Source organism: Aspergillus oryzae, chromosome 6, assembly GCF_000184455.2.
Source record: "Aspergillus oryzae RIB40 DNA, chromosome 6".
Taxonomy (NCBI): Eukaryota; Fungi; Ascomycota; class Eurotiomycetes; order Eurotiales; family Aspergillaceae; genus Aspergillus; species Aspergillus oryzae.
In genome coordinates, this window is record NC_036440.1 from 300,730 (window position 1) to 318,533 (window position 17,804).

General features: G+C 47.7%; 7 protein-coding genes and 1 non-coding gene across 8 annotated transcripts; 2 read left to right on the forward strand and 6 right to left on the reverse strand.

Moving 5' to 3' along the window:
• Window positions 1–642: 642 nt before the first annotated feature.
• Window positions 643–713, reverse strand: AO090020t00007. The gene has a single exon. It is a non-coding gene; the product is annotated as a tRNA-His (tRNA).
• Window positions 714–1,093: 380 nt separating this feature from the next.
• AO090020000601 (uncharacterized protein) lies at window positions 1,094–4,148 on the reverse strand (the record flags this gene model as incomplete). The annotated part of the gene is made up of 4 exons (XM_023237923.1): window positions 1,094–1,132; window positions 1,312–1,683; window positions 1,748–2,237; window positions 4,144–4,148. The coding sequence occupies 4 exons, from the start codon at window positions 4,146–4,148 to the stop codon at window positions 1,094–1,096; spliced, it is 906 nt and encodes a 301-aa protein (XP_023092910.1).
• Window positions 4,149–4,707: 559 nt separating this feature from the next.
• AO090020000599 (mitochondrial 54S ribosomal protein mL57) lies at window positions 4,708–5,646 on the reverse strand (the record flags this gene model as incomplete). Its single annotated transcript, XM_001824839.3, has 3 exons — window positions 4,708–4,857; window positions 4,957–5,186; window positions 5,259–5,646. 3 exons carry the CDS (start codon window positions 5,644–5,646, stop codon window positions 4,708–4,710), a joined length of 768 nt encoding a protein of 255 aa, XP_001824891.1.
• Window positions 5,647–8,477: 2,831 nt separating this feature from the next.
• AO090020000597 (uncharacterized protein) lies at window positions 8,478–9,142 on the reverse strand (the record flags this gene model as incomplete). The annotated part of the gene is made up of 2 exons (XM_023237924.1): window positions 8,478–8,653; window positions 8,959–9,142. 2 exons carry the CDS (start codon window positions 9,140–9,142, stop codon window positions 8,478–8,480), a joined length of 360 nt encoding a protein of 119 aa, XP_023092909.1.
• A 364-nt stretch (window positions 9,143–9,506) lies between these two features.
• On the reverse strand, window positions 9,507–10,297 carry AO090020000596 (succinate dehydrogenase cytochrome b560 subunit; the record flags this gene model as incomplete). The annotated part of the gene is made up of 3 exons (XM_001824837.3): window positions 9,507–9,942; window positions 10,110–10,200; window positions 10,258–10,297. 3 exons carry the CDS (start codon window positions 10,295–10,297, stop codon window positions 9,507–9,509), a joined length of 567 nt encoding a protein of 188 aa, XP_001824889.1.
• Window positions 10,298–11,404: 1,107 nt separating this feature from the next.
• AO090020000595 (transaldolase family protein) lies at window positions 11,405–12,709 on the forward strand (the record flags this gene model as incomplete). The annotated part of the gene is made up of 5 exons (XM_023237925.1): window positions 11,405–11,435; window positions 11,504–11,721; window positions 11,783–11,891; window positions 11,955–12,186; window positions 12,256–12,709. 5 exons carry the CDS (start codon window positions 11,405–11,407, stop codon window positions 12,707–12,709), a joined length of 1,044 nt encoding a protein of 347 aa, XP_023092908.1.
• Window positions 12,710–13,395: 686 nt separating this feature from the next.
• On the forward strand, window positions 13,396–14,418 carry AO090020000594 (Rag GTPase GTR1; the record flags this gene model as incomplete). The annotated part of the gene is made up of 1 exon (XM_001824835.3): window positions 13,396–14,418. One exon carries the CDS (start codon window positions 13,396–13,398, stop codon window positions 14,416–14,418), a length of 1,023 nt encoding a protein of 340 aa, XP_001824887.1.
• Window positions 14,419–15,309: 891 nt separating this feature from the next.
• AO090020000593 (URC4/urg3 family protein) lies at window positions 15,310–17,021 on the reverse strand (the record flags this gene model as incomplete). Its single annotated transcript, XM_001824834.1, has 4 exons — window positions 15,310–15,393; window positions 15,449–16,041; window positions 16,102–16,591; window positions 16,677–17,021. The coding sequence occupies 4 exons, from the start codon at window positions 17,019–17,021 to the stop codon at window positions 15,310–15,312; spliced, it is 1,512 nt and encodes a 503-aa protein (XP_001824886.1).
• Between the last annotated feature and the right edge of the window lie 783 nt (window positions 17,022–17,804).

Genomic DNA, 17,804 nt, shown 5'->3' on the forward strand with positions numbered 1-17,804 from the left:
ATTCCTTCCCTGTCTTGCAGATAATAGGCGGATGTCTTTCCGTTCTCGTGATCAATCTTATCAATCTATAGAAACCGTTTACTCCGTAAACCCGACAAGGAGAATAACTTTCCTCACCTGCTAATGCTTTCATCAAGAATGCACTAAATAAGAAACAACTTAAATTCACACACGCGCCTAGGCAAATCTTAGCTTCTGCAATACCTAACTACCATACGGAGGACAATCCATTACGTGGAGAGCTCCGTCCGCCAAGATATATAGCAACGCAACTACCCCATATACCAAGCTACCAACGTTTCAAAATTGAGATTTCTTAGCCTTTGATCTTGACACTGCGTACGTTTACAAGATCATGTCGATCATTACAAGGATTCAATAAAAAGGAATTCTTGAGATCCGCTTAGTCATACAAGCGTAAAAGAATCTAAGACACGGAGCCACAAAATTAGAACCGTGGTGCTTGAGGTCCGCTTAGTCATACATGCGTAAAAAAATCTAAGACACGGAGCCACAAAACTAGAACCGTGGTCCTTGGTACCGAGCGATCCCTGTTTTTCGATGCGGCCCAAATCGCCGAGAATAAATAGAAGGGAGAAGAAGGAGAAGGGTTTAGGTTTGCTCAAAAAGAAAAAAGTTATGTGGTGCTTCCCGGAATCGAACCGGGGCTGGCACGGCCACAACGTGACGTCCTACCACTAGACCAAAGCACCTTTGTTCTATATTTAGAACCATGAGTTTTGGTTACATAAGCCAGGGCTAAAGTTGAGTGATCGTTCGGATCTTGGCATGGTGCTAAGGTAACTTACAGAGTACGGTTGTGTTCTTGTAAGGAGTGGCGTGTATAGGAATACTTGAAGTCAATATGATAAGCTTGAAACTTATGGTTTCTCGTAATTGCAGCCTTAGTAATACGTGTTCGGTGCTCTAGCTTTTGTCGTAGGTTTGCAAAACGCATGCAGCATACTGAACTTTGACCAAGGTCGATGTGGAAACTACAGATATGTTGTGGCAACCCAACGCACTGTAATGATTCTACACATCTACCAATCGACTAACCCCTTGGCTTAACCTTCAGTTAAGGGTGTAGATGTTATGTAACGCTAGAAAATAGAAAGGGAAGGAAGTATATCTATTGACACTATTAAACGCTTTAAATCATTGTATATCTGGCATACGGACCGCAATGTCGCCTGACTGCGTGATATAACGGACCCAAGGCAGGGAGGGGTATTGAAGCTGTGAAATGACTATTAGTCGTGGACTCATAGAAGGTAAAGGATAGGACGCAAGTAGAATGAAGCAGCATACCTTAGGTTCAGTGATCTTCAAGTAGCGTACTTGAATACCACTTGTGGTGAAGTAAGGAATTTCGAATTTGACGTTTATGGGCCGTTTGGCCTTGCCGCCTCCAGTGCCGCCCATGCTACCTCCGAAGCCCCCAGTCATACCACCTCCGTGCTCGTCGTCTCCCTTGACGGATGGGAGACCAAGCTCAGCGCGCATCAGGAACTCCTTTCCACCACCGAACTGCTTGATCTTCCAGATAATAGCGGACTTCTCTGGCGCATAGTGAACCGTTCCAATGTTCGTGCGGAATCGCGGCGAGTCTGCATCTTCCGGCACAGGCACGAGGATCTCCACATTGTTGGCCGTGCTGCGGCGCTTGAATTGTGCTTTGGCCTACAGAGAAGAGGAATATTAGTTTGGAGGCGACACAGGTGTTCGGCGTTTCCAGATCGCCTACCTTCAACATATACTCCATCCGAGAGCCTGAGTGCGACTCCACCAGGCATTCGACCCAGATAAGGGGTTTCACTTGCGTGTTTAGACGATAACTCATGAGCTCGAACTCTCCATCCGGGGGTATAAAACTGATCGTACGATCGTTCTCGAATCTCGAAAGACGAACGCATTGATGGAATTTAACGTCCTCCATCTCGACAGCTTTGCCTCTTGTGGCACGACCCGTCGTCTCAAACATAACCTTGTCATTCAAACCCAAACGAAGTTCTGGCATACCGCTTAGGTAACACTTCATCTTGATAGCACCCAGGATCTCAGATCGCAAGACATTTCCAGACGCAGATACGAGGAGATTCAGAGATTCGACAACGTCAAGGAAGACTTCGTTCTTCCGATAGCGAATGCCTTCACTTCGCCAGGAGACCGCATTGGTGACGGCAATAGGGGGACGCGCTTGAACTTCGAGCTTATGCGACTCTTGTGTGATGTACCTGAAACCATATGAGCAACACTGCCTTCCGTCATGTTCGGTCACAATTGTCGTCTTACTCTTGCAATATCTTGCTCTCCGTAGTTTGTGGGTATCCGAAGTCCATCATCTCATCGAGCAATTCATAGATGATAACAAAGTTGTCGCGAATACTCTCTTCCTCCAAGACTTTGAAGTATTCCGTGAAGACCTCCACAATTTTGTGGAGGAAGAGGAGGATTTCGGTCGCATTAGTGTTCTTCTTTGTCAACGCGAGAATATAAAGGTTGCTGTGGCGGATATAGAGATACTAGATACACGATGACTTGTCAGTAAGATGGCGTGAAAAGGCTAATGGCTACCTGGTGCCCAAATGAAGTGTCGCAGTAGAGGCGGGCCGTTATAGGGGATGAAGGGAAGCAAAGCGGGCTGCGGGGACGGGCGGGGAGCGAGTGCGAAAACTGATGCGATTGCGGACATAACATACGTTGATGCCTTCATGAGAGAAGCATGGCGGTACGGCGGAGCTTTCTTCTTCTGCGTCACTAAGGAGGATAGGAAATTTCTCGACCGCGGACATGGGAATGTCTCCGCGGTAGTTTCGGGCTAGAAGGGTCTATTTGACGGTGAGCGCAAGAATGCATGGTGGGTATAGCGGTCATTGAAAAGAGATATCGCCAAGCATCTACCTACCTTGCCCTTCAAATCTAAAAAGAAGATAGCCGATGCCATCGCGGAGGTTTGGAAATCGTGTGGGAGTCGTGAAAGTAAGGGTGGATGTCAATAGGGCAGCAAGGAATCGGCGGGAGGCTCCTGGCTTAGTTCAACGGTAAGAGGCCAACGAAACACTAGCCGTACATTCTGCGATAAAATAGTGTACCTCCCAATCAGCATTAATCCAGAAATGGATCACATCATAAGTTCAGGTGATGGAGTACCAGTGGAGAAACTCACAGGGAAAAAATACGGAATAGAAGACTGACCTGAGAGCGACAGTGTATGGGACGATGGGGTCTCTATCAGGAGTCCTGTACACGTTCAGCTCAATTCCGTTCCACTATAATGAGTACTGCCACACAATATGTCACCCGCTTCCCTGACCGCCCGCTTCGGGTCTTCTATGCCTGCTACAACTGATAGAGCTCCCAAGAGATACAGTATATGAACTTGAGACGAAGACGCCCGCTATAGAATCTGTATAGCACACTCTATAGTATTATTGATCGGACTGACGTATTGATGATCATCCTATCTACTATCAGGGGACTGAGAAGTCGGACAGAAAAGACATCGAGAAATTCCAAAAGCATTCAGTCGTCCCATTATTTATCTCTCCATGCACTTCCTTCTCGTTGTTCCATTAATTGAAACCAGACCACTTTTGCGTGTAATAATTACTTGTACAATCGCAGAATTTGGCCCATAGAGAGCTCTATAAACCCCATGTTCTATAAGGAAAGTCCCGAATCATATATGAAACTTCCTAAGGTCTTCCTATCTACGTCTGGCTGGCGCTTGCACAGCTGTTCCTGGAGCATGGCGATAGGTTGGCCAATTCAATTGCTGGGTCATGAAGTTGTTCTCAACCATTCGACTCAAGGCTCACAAACATCGATCACCCTCACTCAAGTCTTTGAGCTCCACTCAGTATGTACATCTGTAAGAACAAGCTCAATAAGTTTACAGGCAGTCCCAGCAGACTACGCTGACTGACGATTCTCGAGCCGAGCCTATTTCAAGTATTGTCTCGTAGATAATAGAATGCAGAGCAATCTCTTTCATGAGTAAAGCCTTCACAAAAGTGTGAAATGTGTTGCTAGTACTCCGTAGAGTCTGCATCCATAGCTCGGTGTATAGCCTGAAGAAGAGAAAGCCAAGCCTATCCGACTCTAGCGGGCTCAGAGTCTCAGGTCCACGGGTGGACTCACACCATTCCTGAAAAGGCTAGTGTGCTTTTCGCACGAGAGTATTTCTTCCGCAATTTTTTTCCCTCTTCTTACTTTTTTTTCTTCTTGTACCAACGCTCCCATTAGACAGTGCAAGCCAGTACAAATTACTTCTGTGATTTCTGGGGTTGTCGTACATTCTGTACGATGGTCCTGGTTTTTCATTGCTGAATTGCGATACAGCGGCGCGAAGACTATGCATCGTAAAGAGGGTTCCATAAGAGCTGGCCGCGTATTTTACTCTGTTACTCGGGCGGTGTCAGAGGAACCGGACATATCTATCATTAATAAACAATTCTATTCTCATAGTGTTTTGCGCGTTCTCTAACATGTTCCACAAGAGAGGGCCCGTCAGAGGAGAGGATCCTTCCGGGTGGTATTCGAAAATCAATAAGACATGGTCATAGTAAAAGTACATATATGGTGGATGACCAGAACCCCCAACACATACAGAGAACATCCAAGATATAAAAAAGACAAGAAAGCGAAAAGGTGATAACGCCTCGAAATGCTCCTGCGGCCATTTCCCAACAATGATATCCCGACTTAAGCCTTGAATCCCAAAGGTTCTAATATCCGCTCGCGTGTCACCTTGTTGGCAACGAGACCGCCCTTCTCCAGGGAAATGGCACCGACGATCGCATACATCGTATGAGCAAGAACAAGTTCGATTCCGGAGCTGGCAAGGTTGTTGGGCTGGGCATCGATAATTGTCAGCAAGGTCAAGTATAGCCATTTGTAGTCAAAGCAGTATGTTGCAAAATTATAGAAGAGAAAGATGTTCCATTATCTTACCTTCCGAGGACTCCATCTCAGGACCTTCTGCAGCTCATACTTCTGCGCAAGCTCCGCAAGCTGTGCTTTGCCTATCAAGTAATTCTTGTGACGGGTGAGGTTCTCCAGGCCCTCCAATGCCGGGTGCGTGAAGGGCACACGGTCAAACTCATCAGGGGCAGCGGTGGATGCAGCACTTCCGGGGCTCTGCACCATGGCCAAAGAAGCCTGTAACTCAACGATCCGTCGTCCTAAAGTACAATTGCCGGTTAGTCCTGTGCATCTCGCGAATCGCAGAATCGCATCCCCAGACTCCTACACACCTAAGAAAGCCAGACGGTCATTGAATCCTCTTCGACCCTGGTCGAAACTCTTGTGCGTCACAGCAAGCCATTTGGTTTCGTCCGAAAGGAGCTTGTCACCATCATTGCCCAGCATGCGGATGTAGAATTCGTCAAGGACCTGCGGATCGGTGTTGACTGGGTAATCACGTCTCTTGCTATTCAATCGCAAGCTGAAGGGAGCCTTTGCACTGGGAGGAGTATAGGACCATCGAGGCTTGTCTGCATAATCGACTGGTGTCTGCTCGGTGGATGTCGACAGACCACGACGGAGGAGGGAGGCGGATCCAATCGTGCTAGGACAAACGATAGTGCGGCATGCGGAACAGGCGATGGTCCTGGCCGCCCGAGTTGGTAGCATTGAAGCCATTGTGTGGGTCGAGGGGCTGAAATCCGCAGGTGTGGGAGAAACGGAGGCAATTCACCTGTCCGGGCTTTTCACAGCGGCCGCGACGGAATTCGAATGATGGGTTGGAAAGATTTCGGAGATGTGGCGCTAGTCCGCTTTGGGATAGCGCAACTTGTCCGACGTACTCCGTCTATACAGTATAAACAATAGTAGAAAGAACAGCAAATACTATTGATTCCTTGACGGAATACTCATTTAGTTTTGTATCGCAATAAGGGCCTGGACCTCCTCTTCAGTCGTCGGGTTGAGCCACCTTTCTTGACCTAGTACTGGAGCAATTTCCCCCCCAAAATATCAGTCTTAGAGAACACATCCACCAGTAAACAACCCGATTGCAGGCCGTTGAGGGACAACACGAACCATTTTAGCCCTGTGCACAGGTCTACAATAGCGAGAAGTATCATGTTAATGTATCACGATGAAGTGTAGGGGATGATATGAGGAATGCCATCACAAGCCTATCAAATGCCTACTACCGAATGACAAATGCCCTGCCCGAGTGGCATTTCAAACTGTGAAATCCAGCGACTCACGTGGAGTCTAAAGAGAGGTTAGACAAACTCCCTTTGTTTAATCTTGTAAAGCAAGCCCGGTTCGGCTTACACAAAATCGACGCTGATGTGTCTTTCCTTACACCCAGACTTACCTGGTGGCTTCACTCAAGCCGCATGGGCCGCTATTGACGGGTTTCACAAAATGTTCGAACAGTGATGCTAGCTTGTTGACCCCCTTTCCGATGGGGTTTATCTCTTTGTAAGACAAGAAAAATGTTCAACGGTCCAGCTTCACTTGAAGTCCTTGGCGACGCTTCTTCTCTTTTTCTTGGGACCAGGTAGTAGCAGTTGAGAGACAGATAGTCACCAGCAGCAGCTTAGCTATATCGCTTTCTCCATCAGATGTATGATCCTTTCGCTGTTGGGTAGAGCTTTTCTGATTATAATCTCCGTGTACACGTAATGGCGGTAAGCATTAGGTGTGCTTTCCGGACCTGACTGTATTGAGGTGACACCGAGTCAGGGGCCCATGGCTGGCACCACTCTCATTGACATAAGTCGATAGAACTATCATAGCTTCTAAGGAGTCCGAATTTACTCAAGGATGCCAAGAACATGTCCTAGTTCCCTGGTTGAGCTGGACGAAAGCATTGAGGAGAGGGGTGAATAACAGATAAAAAGAGAGCGAGATAGGCGAGCGTAAACCAGCAACCTGCCGATGGATATCTGCAATGAGAATAATCCTTGTGAGATCTGTCGTTCAGGCCCTTAATTTACCGGGCCAGGGCGCCTTCTAACGACTTCCTGCTCCAAACTAGAAAAATGCTCCACGTCGATGCAGTACAAGGACAATATGCCGTAGACAGAGTGGAGTAGGCTTCGTCCCGACTTGGAGGTATAACCCATCGAAGCCTGTCCTTTTCTGGAAAGTCAATTAATATATCGAAGAAATACCGGTGTGCTAGCGCTTGTCGCGGAAAGTGCTCTCTTCCAGGGCTTTCTGCGAATATAGGGAATAATAAGCACCCAAAGCCTGGGGCATGGAACATTATTGGGGAATTGCGTGCTTTTCCTATGTTTAGTGTGACGACGACAACCTGGAGATCGTCCACGTGTTTCATGCTGTGGGGTTATTCCTATATTATGGGGCCTGTGTTGCGTGAGGCACTGTTCCCGTACCTCCTAGTAGGCTTGCTCGTTGTTTGCTTTCATAGACTACGTCCTCGGACGTTGTCGCTAGGGGCGCTAGGCCTATCAAATTATTACATGAATTGGCAAGAACAGAAACCCCTTCGCTCCTCAAAAAAAATAAAAATAAATAAACAAATAAACAAATAAACAAATAAACAAATAAACAAATAGAAAGTCGATGGCAATGGGACATTGGTAGCGTTAGACGAAAGCCTTGTTGCGTAATTTACCGCTGGACATTTGGTTCGAGAAAACCTGGGATCTAGAAGTCGAGGAGTTTGTTTTTCATTCGACGTCGCCAGTATCCTGCCTCTTTATTGTTTGCTTCAAACCAAAAATTTTGAAAAGTTAACTGGAATCCCGCTCATGCTGTATACGTGTACTGTCAAACGCACCTGAGCTCATTGAGGAAATCGGAGTCGTGGTTGGTATCCATAGCTCTAATTGAGATCACCAATATAATCAGCAAAGGGTGCTTTTACCTCTTTGGATCTTCATCTATCAGAGATCATAGCCAGCACCTCCCGTTGGCTGCTCTGTTGAAGTAGATCACCCTACGGTTGACCAACGACAACATGCATTCACCAACGCATCTGTCGAAGTACGCCGGAGAGCTATTTCACATCTTTCCTCAGGCTCACCAACCAAGACTGGACATGCAGCTTGGGGTAGTCAAGGTAGCCGAAGAAACGGTCTGTTTCCAGACAATACAATGCCGCCGAGCCTGTTTGGCCTAGTTTGCCGTTACCAAGAACCAACCCGCGGCAAAGGCCGGAGGCCATCGGTGTTCTGTACGCCGTCTAACATCCTATACATTAGTCTTCCGCCGGGCCCTTGCAGAAGCAGCCGACGAAGTGTCCTTCTAGGTCTGAATCCATTTGCGAAGACCACTGTTAGAGTGTCAAAAATGTCAGATCCACGCGGCCATTTCCCGTTGATCGGACGTTTAAGGCAGGATGGCGGTGTACACTTTGCTTTGAAGAAGCCGCCAGTCGGAAATTGGCCTGAAAGGCTGGGGCTATTAAACGGTGAGCGATAGCCGGGTATTGAAAGAAATTCTTTTCCTGTTCAGAAAACGTAAGTCAAAGTATTCGAATACTTACTTCACTAGATTTCTTGGGAAAGGAACGAAGACACTTTGGCTTCTCGCACAACGGCGGGCTTCCCTATCTTCTCATATCTCTTGAGCAACTTCGAGCTAGTTGGTATACAACTTGTGCTGATAATGTCGGCTACCTCGTTTAACATGGCATGTCGGGACACCGAGACCATTTTAAACTTCTCTTTGAGTTATAAGCAGTCGAAACAGTGCCTCAGAAGTATTATTGATATCACATTGAGTGATTTCTCCGTCCAAGATCCACCTTCACCACCACCGTATCCACCTAACCCGCCACCGAGCCCTGCATGATCCGGAGGCTCGTTTCTCGGACAAGAATATCATTCTTAAGAAAATAAGTTGGCGCAGTGGGTGAGTCTCTGAAACGCTTCTTCCATGGGCGGGACGTGTCGTGCCTCAGAAGGTAGCACGCACAAGGCCGTCCGTTGCATATCTAATAACAGCCCTGGTGCTCATAGAAATGCTAACCATTGTGGTGTAGAGTACCAAAAGGTTTCAAAAAGCACCTGTACAATGATGATGCCAGACGGGGTTTCATGGGAAAGAATGTATATGCGTACCAACAGGCAAACAAGGAAGTGGCAGGGCATACCTCGTGACTGGAAGAGCCCTTAATGTACAACGCTGTCTGGAAAGCGGGACCGAGAACCATACTTTAGAAAACAAGCCTGAACATACCATATGTCATCAAACTTATAATCCACACAAAACTCAAGCTACATCCATGTTAGATGCGCTGCGGTAGAACGTTAGAAATTCTCTGAATATGGAAATTAATCAAATAGCATTGCAAATACAACACTGACCCTCCTAAACTATTCCCTCTCTGTTTGCTGTTCACCCTTTCGTGCCTGCAATCTTCAGATGGTCTACGTCCCCAAGCCCAGAATCATGGAGGTCTGAAAAAGAATAATCATGAATTTCAAAAATCAGTCTGGATTGACTGTATAAGATATAATGCATAGAAAACAGTTTTAGTGAAACAAGATCAGCTTAATAGGTATGACACAAGAAAATCACAGGAAAGCGAGAGCAAGGGCGCTGAGGACGCTCAGCCCCACCACAGTCCAACCAGACTTGATGACCTGCTGGTTGGTGATTCCCCTACCAAGATCCCAGACCAAGTGGCGGACTCCGTTGAAGCAGTGGTAGGTGAAAGGAAGAGCCATAAAACCCTTGAGAAGGACCTTGGCAACAATGGGAAGGGCAGCGAAAGCAGCGGCCACGGAGGCCGACTCCAGATGCCAGCCAAGCAACGGTGAGGCGAGGTATGCAGTCGCGTAAAGATACAGAGAACCAGAAAGGGCGAATCCGGTAATACGGTGAAAACTACTGCCGATCCAAGTGATCTGGGGGCGGTAGATGGAAAGGTGAGGGGAAACGGGACGGTTCAGACGCTGCTGCGCAAGGATCTTGGTAGGGTCAGAGGTGTTCGAGGTAGTGGCAGCTTGTCTGGTCGTCTAAATTAGCATCTATATACCATTGATCGTCGTACATATGCCTCGTCATCCGAACGCTTGGTAAAATCGGACTTCCATGACGTAGCAACCCATGCGAAACCTCCACAGCAGAGACTGTCGCAAAGTGATAGAGGTAAACCAAAAAAATACACTACTCACCTGGTCTGCATAAAACGTCCCATAGCGACAGCAGCGGGGGTTGCGGAGTTCATCAAAGACCAGCGCATGGCATAGGGCTGCTGGACGGCAACTGCAACAAATTAGTGGTGCTCAATTTAAACATACAGTAGCCAAAGGGGGCACATACGCCGCCGCAGCGATTGCTGAGCAACCTTCTGAGAAATCATGATGTGTTTTAAGGACCCGTTCAACGGTGCAGAGCTGATATCCAGACAAGTAGCCGTCGTCGTCGTCCAGGAAGAAAGACGCCTCGAACTCCCGACTCTCGTAACGCTTCGGAATCACGGGACGGACAACCTCGGGCTAGGTTTCAGTCACGGGACTAGCGGCTGTTTCGAAGAATCGGCGAATCAGAAGAGCTGGATTACCACCCGGAAGATTCTTCTTCCATTCCACCTCCGCTTACCGATTCCGGGTTTTCATTCATGTGTGTGTTTTTTTCTCTCTCTTCCTTTCTTCTTTTCTTCTCCCAAGGGTCTCAGCCCACGTTGTCTACCACAATAGTTTGGGATGATGTTGACGTGCTAAGCAAAGCCTCACTGGTTTCGGCATTCTGTCGCGACCGCCGAGGTTTACAAGATCCTGAGAAGAAGGAGTTTCTATCCCGTCGTTAATCGCCCATTCTTCTCTTTCCATGAGATGGAAGGGTTTCATATCAGGGTTACATACCATCATAAGTATATCAAGGAGCAGGTCACCCCGAAGTAAGCGCGTAGGACGGGCAAGTAGTTCAAGTAGAGTTCCAGGAAAGTACCACTAAAGACCTTTCTACGCGAAGTTTGCCGTTTGATGAATTCGAGAGTGTTTGCAGAGTATACTTCATAGGACAGCGATCTCTGAACATCCGTGATAGCCAGTCCGAGACTTGAATACGCATCCAGTCTTAATACTACGTTGTCAACCACGGCAACGGGGCTTCGGGGGCTTTGACGCCCAAGGGGTTCCCCGTCTCTTGAAGCTAGGTAGAGGACTGGGCTCCACAATTCGCTAAATAAATGCCGGGGAGAAGGCATTGGAAATCGGGCCGATTGACGGCTTATTTACTACCCGAGTGACGTATTAGGCTAATTAGCAGAGAAGATGCGGAGGTGAAGAATGAGGGGAATTGGGGCTATCAAGCTTTCATTGTTCACTTGAGTGGGTGTATCATCCACTCTTGCCATTGCTATCCCGTCTCTTATCATAATCATCGTATACTATCCATCAAGCCCTCTACCCATCACCAGTATTGTCTTCCTGTCACAACTATCGTCGGTACAGATCGAATTATCAACATGGCTTCTCAGACTGGCTTGGATGTTCTCCGTACGAGAACTGTTGTTGACTGCGATACCATGGACGAAGAAGGTACTTGCTCCAAGTACTATCTAAAGGTTACTTAGTGACGCACATCGGACTTTGTATTGATAATCCTTTAGTTGCCAGGACCCTAGGTCCATTTCAAGACTGTACTTCCAATCAAGCCATCGCTTACGGAGAGCTTTCCAAACCCAAGCATAAGGAATTGATCACATCCTCTGTTGCAGAGGCAAGAAATCTCCTATCTCGGTTCCCTGGCCTTGCCTTAGAGGAGTTAGCTGTAGAGATAGCGGTATTTTAACAACTCATTAACCAACGTCGAGGTTCCAGTAGGGCTAATAGGAAGTCTATAGATGGTGAAACTGGCTTTGAGAATTGCTCCTCATATCAATGGCCATGTCCATATCCAGACAAATCCTTACTATTCTTACTCGGTTGAAAAGACCACTGTCAACGCTCTCAGTAAGACATTATCTATTTTTACAACGGCGGCTCTTTGATAAATTGACGCTTACCTTCTACCAGGAATCATTCAACTCTTTCAGTATTTACAGCCAGGTTTCGAGCAGTCGCGTATCTGCATCAAAATTCCAAGTACATGGGAGGGTATGGTTGCCTGTCGGGCCCTCGAACAAGCTGGAGTACGCACACTCGCTACCACTCTCTTTACCCTAACGCAGGCGGTGCTCGCTGCGGAAGTCGGCTGCACATATGTCGCACCCTATGTCAATCAGCTTAAAGTTCATTTCGAGCCGGGGTGAGTTAGAAGCCTCAGAAGCCTTTCGTAAACGTGGCAAAAGAATATGCCACTGACGCTCTCGCTCAGCTTCACGGACCCGAACAAGCTTCTGCCTCTCTGTGTCGCCATCCAGAAGTACTATAAATCGGTTAACGCTAAAACCCAGTTTCTTCCAGCCAGTTTAACCTCGACAGATGAAATTTTTGCGATGGCTGGTGTGGATCATATCACCATCGCTCCGAATCTCTTGCAACAGCTCTCGCAGCCAGATTCCGTGCCCCAGATCCAGTCTCTATTCGACAGTGATGCTCCTGCAGTACTTCCTCCATCGTCATTGTCTTTTGTCAATGATGAATCGGCGTATCGCCTTGCTTTCACCAGAGACCTCCATGGAGCAAGCGAGGAAAAGCTGACCCAGGTGCGTGAATTAGGCAGTCGATTTTTTAAAACTTCTGTACTGACTCACTCGTATATACAGGCAGTAAATATATTCTGTGATATGCAGGACAAACTCGTCCAGATTATGAAATCTGTGGTGTGAGGTGCACTATGGAGATGGCTCAGCTAGCCCGAATGAAAGATCTATAACTATGGGTGAATGAGAACTAGTTAATGAGCACTCGGACATGGGTTCCGTCAGCTCCTAAGTATATGTTATTTATTCCTTTTCGAACCTATCAAGAATTCTACCAGGTTTTATGGTGTTCGTAGGTACATTAGAGTCAATGGTATCTAAGATCAGTATATTCCGGGGAAACAATATATAGTTTTCTACGCCCGAATCCCCATACATTGCCCTAGCAGGTTAGTCGGAGAACGTACCGGTTCCCATTGGCATCCTTATACACTCGACGCAGATCCACCGCGAAACAAGTTTACCTTCAACAATTCAGTTTTATCGAACCCATAGTAAAGCAATAGAAGAATGATGTATTCACTGATTACCTCACTCGAAGGCCCGTGATCTACACGTGACATCCCGGATCATCGTTTCCCCTCATCATGCAACGATGAGGCTGGTCAAGTGCTCATCCATGCACTAGACCAAAGTGCATATAACACCGCCTTAGCTCAAACGCCAGCAATTGAAGCAACAAAGAACTCAACTCAACCGATGTCCGGAACCAGTCCACCACGCCCCCCTCTCCCCCATTGAACTAAAAGAACCACTACCCGCACTCTGCGGGGTACAGTCAACCGCCGGAACAACCCCAACAACCAGCAACCATGGACGTCCGAAAGAAGAAGAGAAAGGTGCTCCTAATGGGGAAGAGCGGCTCGGGAAAGTCCTCGATGAGATCCATTATTTTCAGCAACTATGTCGCAAAAGATGTCCGCCGGCTAGGCGCCACAATTGACGTGGAACACAGCCATGTCAAGTTCATGGGGAACCTGACCCTGAACCTGTGGGACTGTGGAGGCCAAGACGCCTTCATGGAGACATATCTCGCCTCACAACGAGGGAACATCTTCTCGGACGTCGCGGTTCTGATCTACGTCTTTGATATCGAGTCCCGCGAAGTAGAACGAGACCTCGACACATACCACGCCATCATCGGCGCCCTGAAAGAGTACAGCCCGAACGCCTACGTCTTCTGTCTCGTCCACAAGCTCGACCTCATCCAAGCCGAGCACCGTCAACGCATCTACGAAGAACGCTCCGCTCTCATCCGCAGCCGCTCGGACCATTTCTCCATCGACACCTTCGGCAGCAGCATCTGGGATCAATCGCTCTACAAAGCCTGGGCCGGCATCGTCCACCGTCTCATCCCCAATCTCACCGTCATCGAACGCTTCCTGCACGCCTTCGCCAAGCGTATCGATGCCGAGGAAGTCATCCTCTTCGAGCGCTCGACTTTCCTAACCGTCACCTCCGTTGCCTCGGAAATAGGCGACCTCAACCCCATCTATGATCGCCATGAGCGACTCTCTAATATAATGAAGGCGTTCAAGCATTGCGCGGCCCGGAATACCCATACCACGCCCGCTTCGGCCGGGTTCGTCGTCATGCATACCAAGACGCCCCAGTTCAATGTCTTTTTGGGCCGGTTCACCGATAACACATATATCTTCCTTGTCGTCCCGCCGGGTGAAGCGGCTTATAACTGTGCTGTACTGAATACAATGTTAGCCAGGGAGGGATTCTCAAAAGCAGCAGCGATGGGTCACGGGGATGGATTCCCGCTTCCTGCGCCAGAATCCCCGGACGGTGAATTAGCCAACAATTCTCATGCAAATGGTTACCTGTAGTATCATCCAATCAAAATAAAAAAAAGTAGTAAAAACGGAAAAGAAAAGAAAAGCGACAAGGCAAAGGGAAGGAAAGCAAAAATTGTCAGAATATCGTCAAGCTCGTTATTGTGTTAGATACCCAAGCATGAACATGTCACATTATTCCTATTACCTTTGCTACTGCAAGCTAAAGGTCGAAATTGAGATAGGATTTTGATTAACAGATCCTTAGTCCACCGGACAAATGCCCTTCTCCCCTCTTTCGGAAAGGAGCCAGGGCGTGATGCTTAGCTATTTTACCTTTTCATTTTACCAGTGTACTGGAAAACTAGCGCACTTGACATTAGTACTGAGGCATAAGGCTTTCAGATAAGGTTAAAGTATCAATGGCTAGCATGAGCCTCTAGCTCCGGCCTATAATGAATGTCATTATACTACACTATCATCTATAGATTGACTAGTCCAGTACCTCCAGAACATCGCCTCCTAGGCGATTTCCTCTTTGAGATCCAAAAAAGTCAATTATGCTCGGATTGACATGTTGTAATAAGGCCACAGACTTAGAGGCCGTATCGCTTCCTCGAAATTCAGAATGCGCTTATTATTAAATAAAGGATGACGTCAGATCACAGCTCGCAGGCAGTACGTAAATCTGTCACCAGTCCCAAGGTCATCAGTACTTTTTAGAGAGTTCCCCTCCAAAAGAAATGTACAAGAATGTATCACCATCCCAATAGTAGCACTACAGCAGAAGATATAGCTCCTTTCGCAAAGATGTCGATGGAGTGAAGTGGAAATAACGGAAGACATAAGCATCTGGTCATTAAAAAGTCGTAAGGACTTCCGCCACCCATAAACAGGTACAGTTGGCGGAGTCAGGTATCACGAATCGACAGGATATGCTAAACATTAGAAAACAGTACCATCGGAGCGTATCATAATCGGTGGTTCCTTGGTGTTTGGCCTCGATACCTCGGCAATCTCACGGCCGCCCTACGAATTCATCAGCAAAGTACAATAGAGATGGAGAATAATAAACAAGACTTACCTTCCATGATCCAGCTTCGAGCATCTGTGCAAGGCTTAACTGGTCCTCTCCAACCAACCCTAGCTGAGAGTTTACCGCCACGAGCAGCTCGTCCAAAAACCCAACTGTGACGGCGCGCCATTCCACGACTACATCATCGTCCGTAGAGAAAAGAGGAACAACTTCCACATTTGGTTGACCCTTGATCTGCGCATTTTCTTTATATGCAGCAATGCCTCGTTGAGCATCGGCGTCCTTGAGAGTCAACAAACCCATATCGATCAACAGACCGCCATTGCGATACTCGGGAAGACCTGTTAGGAGCTCGCTGCCGGCAAAGTGAATCTTCATCAACTTTGACATCGGAACCATGATAGAATAGCACAACCACTGTGTCAGTTTGTGGAACGGGACAATAGTCTCCCAAGGTTGCGCGGGGGGGCACGGGGGTAAGTCAGAGCACGGCCAAGCATCTCCGATCGACAAGCCATCGATCTGTGTTCTGGAAGGCGGCCAGATTGGCGTCAGCCCGTCCATAAGGACGGACCATAGCGTTGTAATAGGAATAATCGGGACCGACGAAGCTTGTGTCGAGGGATGTGAGAGAAGATAGTCTGAAGTAGATCTTCGTTAGCAGGCCATCCATTAAGCATGTCAGCCAGTTGATCACTTACCAAGCATGTTTCCTGGCCTAGCATCCACCCCGAAGAAATCCTGATTGTTCAATGCCTCCGAGAGTCGAATCAGGAGTCCCGCACGACCTTCGATACCTGCCAATGGGTTGTTCTCCGAGTGCTGCATGCCCTTAGCCAGCAGCTCTACCGTGATCTTCTTCAAGCCGGCGCCATCCACCTGGCAAGGCTCGGTGGGATCACTACTGAAAAGTCCGCTCTTGAACATCTCAAGTGTAGCAACAGCCAGCCCCTCGCTCCGCGAGAAGAACTTGCCCGACTCCTTCGATTTGTAAGACCATCTAGTTCCAGCACCAGCGTCCAGAAGGACGGAAACGACAAAGAGGTCGATTAATCGCCGAGTTCGTTCTTGCGCATCGATTGTGCTAGGCCAGGACTGCAGCAGCTGATTGATGCGGGGTCGGCCACCCACATCGAAGTGTTGCCAGCGACCATGGGGAGGAATCGAATCATAGTCCGGAGCATAATCTCTCTTCACGTGCAATTTATACCAGTTAGTCAAATCGAGAACATCACATTATGGTGAGGGGGCGTTTATGTGTAGTGAGTTCGCTCACCTTGATGATGGACACAATGTAAGACGCAGTGGCTTCGAACTTGCTCATATCAACATCGAAATGGTTAAGTTTGTTTCTTTTCGCCTTCCCAAAGACGAATCTAGAACGCTCTCGAACAGCATGTATGCTTCGCAGGTAGGCTGCAGGGTCTAAGGCTGGGTCGGGCGGTTTGGCAATCGAGATTTCTGGGATGGAAGCTGGCAAGCCACTGCCACTTCCCTTGAAACCAGGAGATTTCAATGAGGCATTAGATGTACGAGCGCTGTTAGCCGATACAAAGGATTCTTGTTCATCCCTCTCGGTCTGGATCGAGTTTTTGGAGTCCTTGCGCTTGAACAGACCCATGATGAAACGGGGATTTCGTGTGAATGGGGGGTAAGGACGCAGGGAGGGTCCAGAAAGTGGCGAGGAGGGAGAAAGGAAGAACGACCTTGGGTGACACTGGACAAGGGTGGTGTGAGAGAGGTTGAGATGGGAAGCGAACAGGAGTTACACCAGTAGGTAATTCACAACTACTGGAACCGGGAGAGATACCGGACAAAGAAGGCCACCCAGAAGGGGAAAACGCATAAACAGAGGAATGATGATCTGCGACGGCTTCGGGAAGGTTGGAAAGAAGAGAAGAACTGCCGATTTAGACTTGTGTTGAGCTCGTTTATTTTTTTTTTTTTTTTTTTTTTTTTTTTTTTTGGTTGTTGGAATTTTTTTTTTGAATTTGAATTTGGAGTAATTTATAAAAAAGGCCAAATAGGACTAAATAACAAGCACAAGAATAAAATACGGGGCGGGTCGGCAGACGAGATGAGTTAGGAAAGGTTAGAGCAATAGGGACCCAAATTTCCAGGACATTATTGGAGCGAAAAGGAGGTCGTCCAGGGCGTACTATGTATAACTTTCAGTCTAGTCGAGCCTCGGAGTCGGAAGGTGGGGAGCTCTGGAGAGCGCTTCCAGTCTGGCAGATGGTCGCACTAGCACGGCCGATTTAGCGTTGATATGTATAAGACTATTGTACTTGTTACCATGGTCGGTCTTTAATCTAATTAATTAGTTGCGGGTTTAGTGAGGAAGTTTAGGGGCAGAAAACAATAATCGTCAAGAAAATTTCCCTTTTGCCCCGCAAGCCACAGG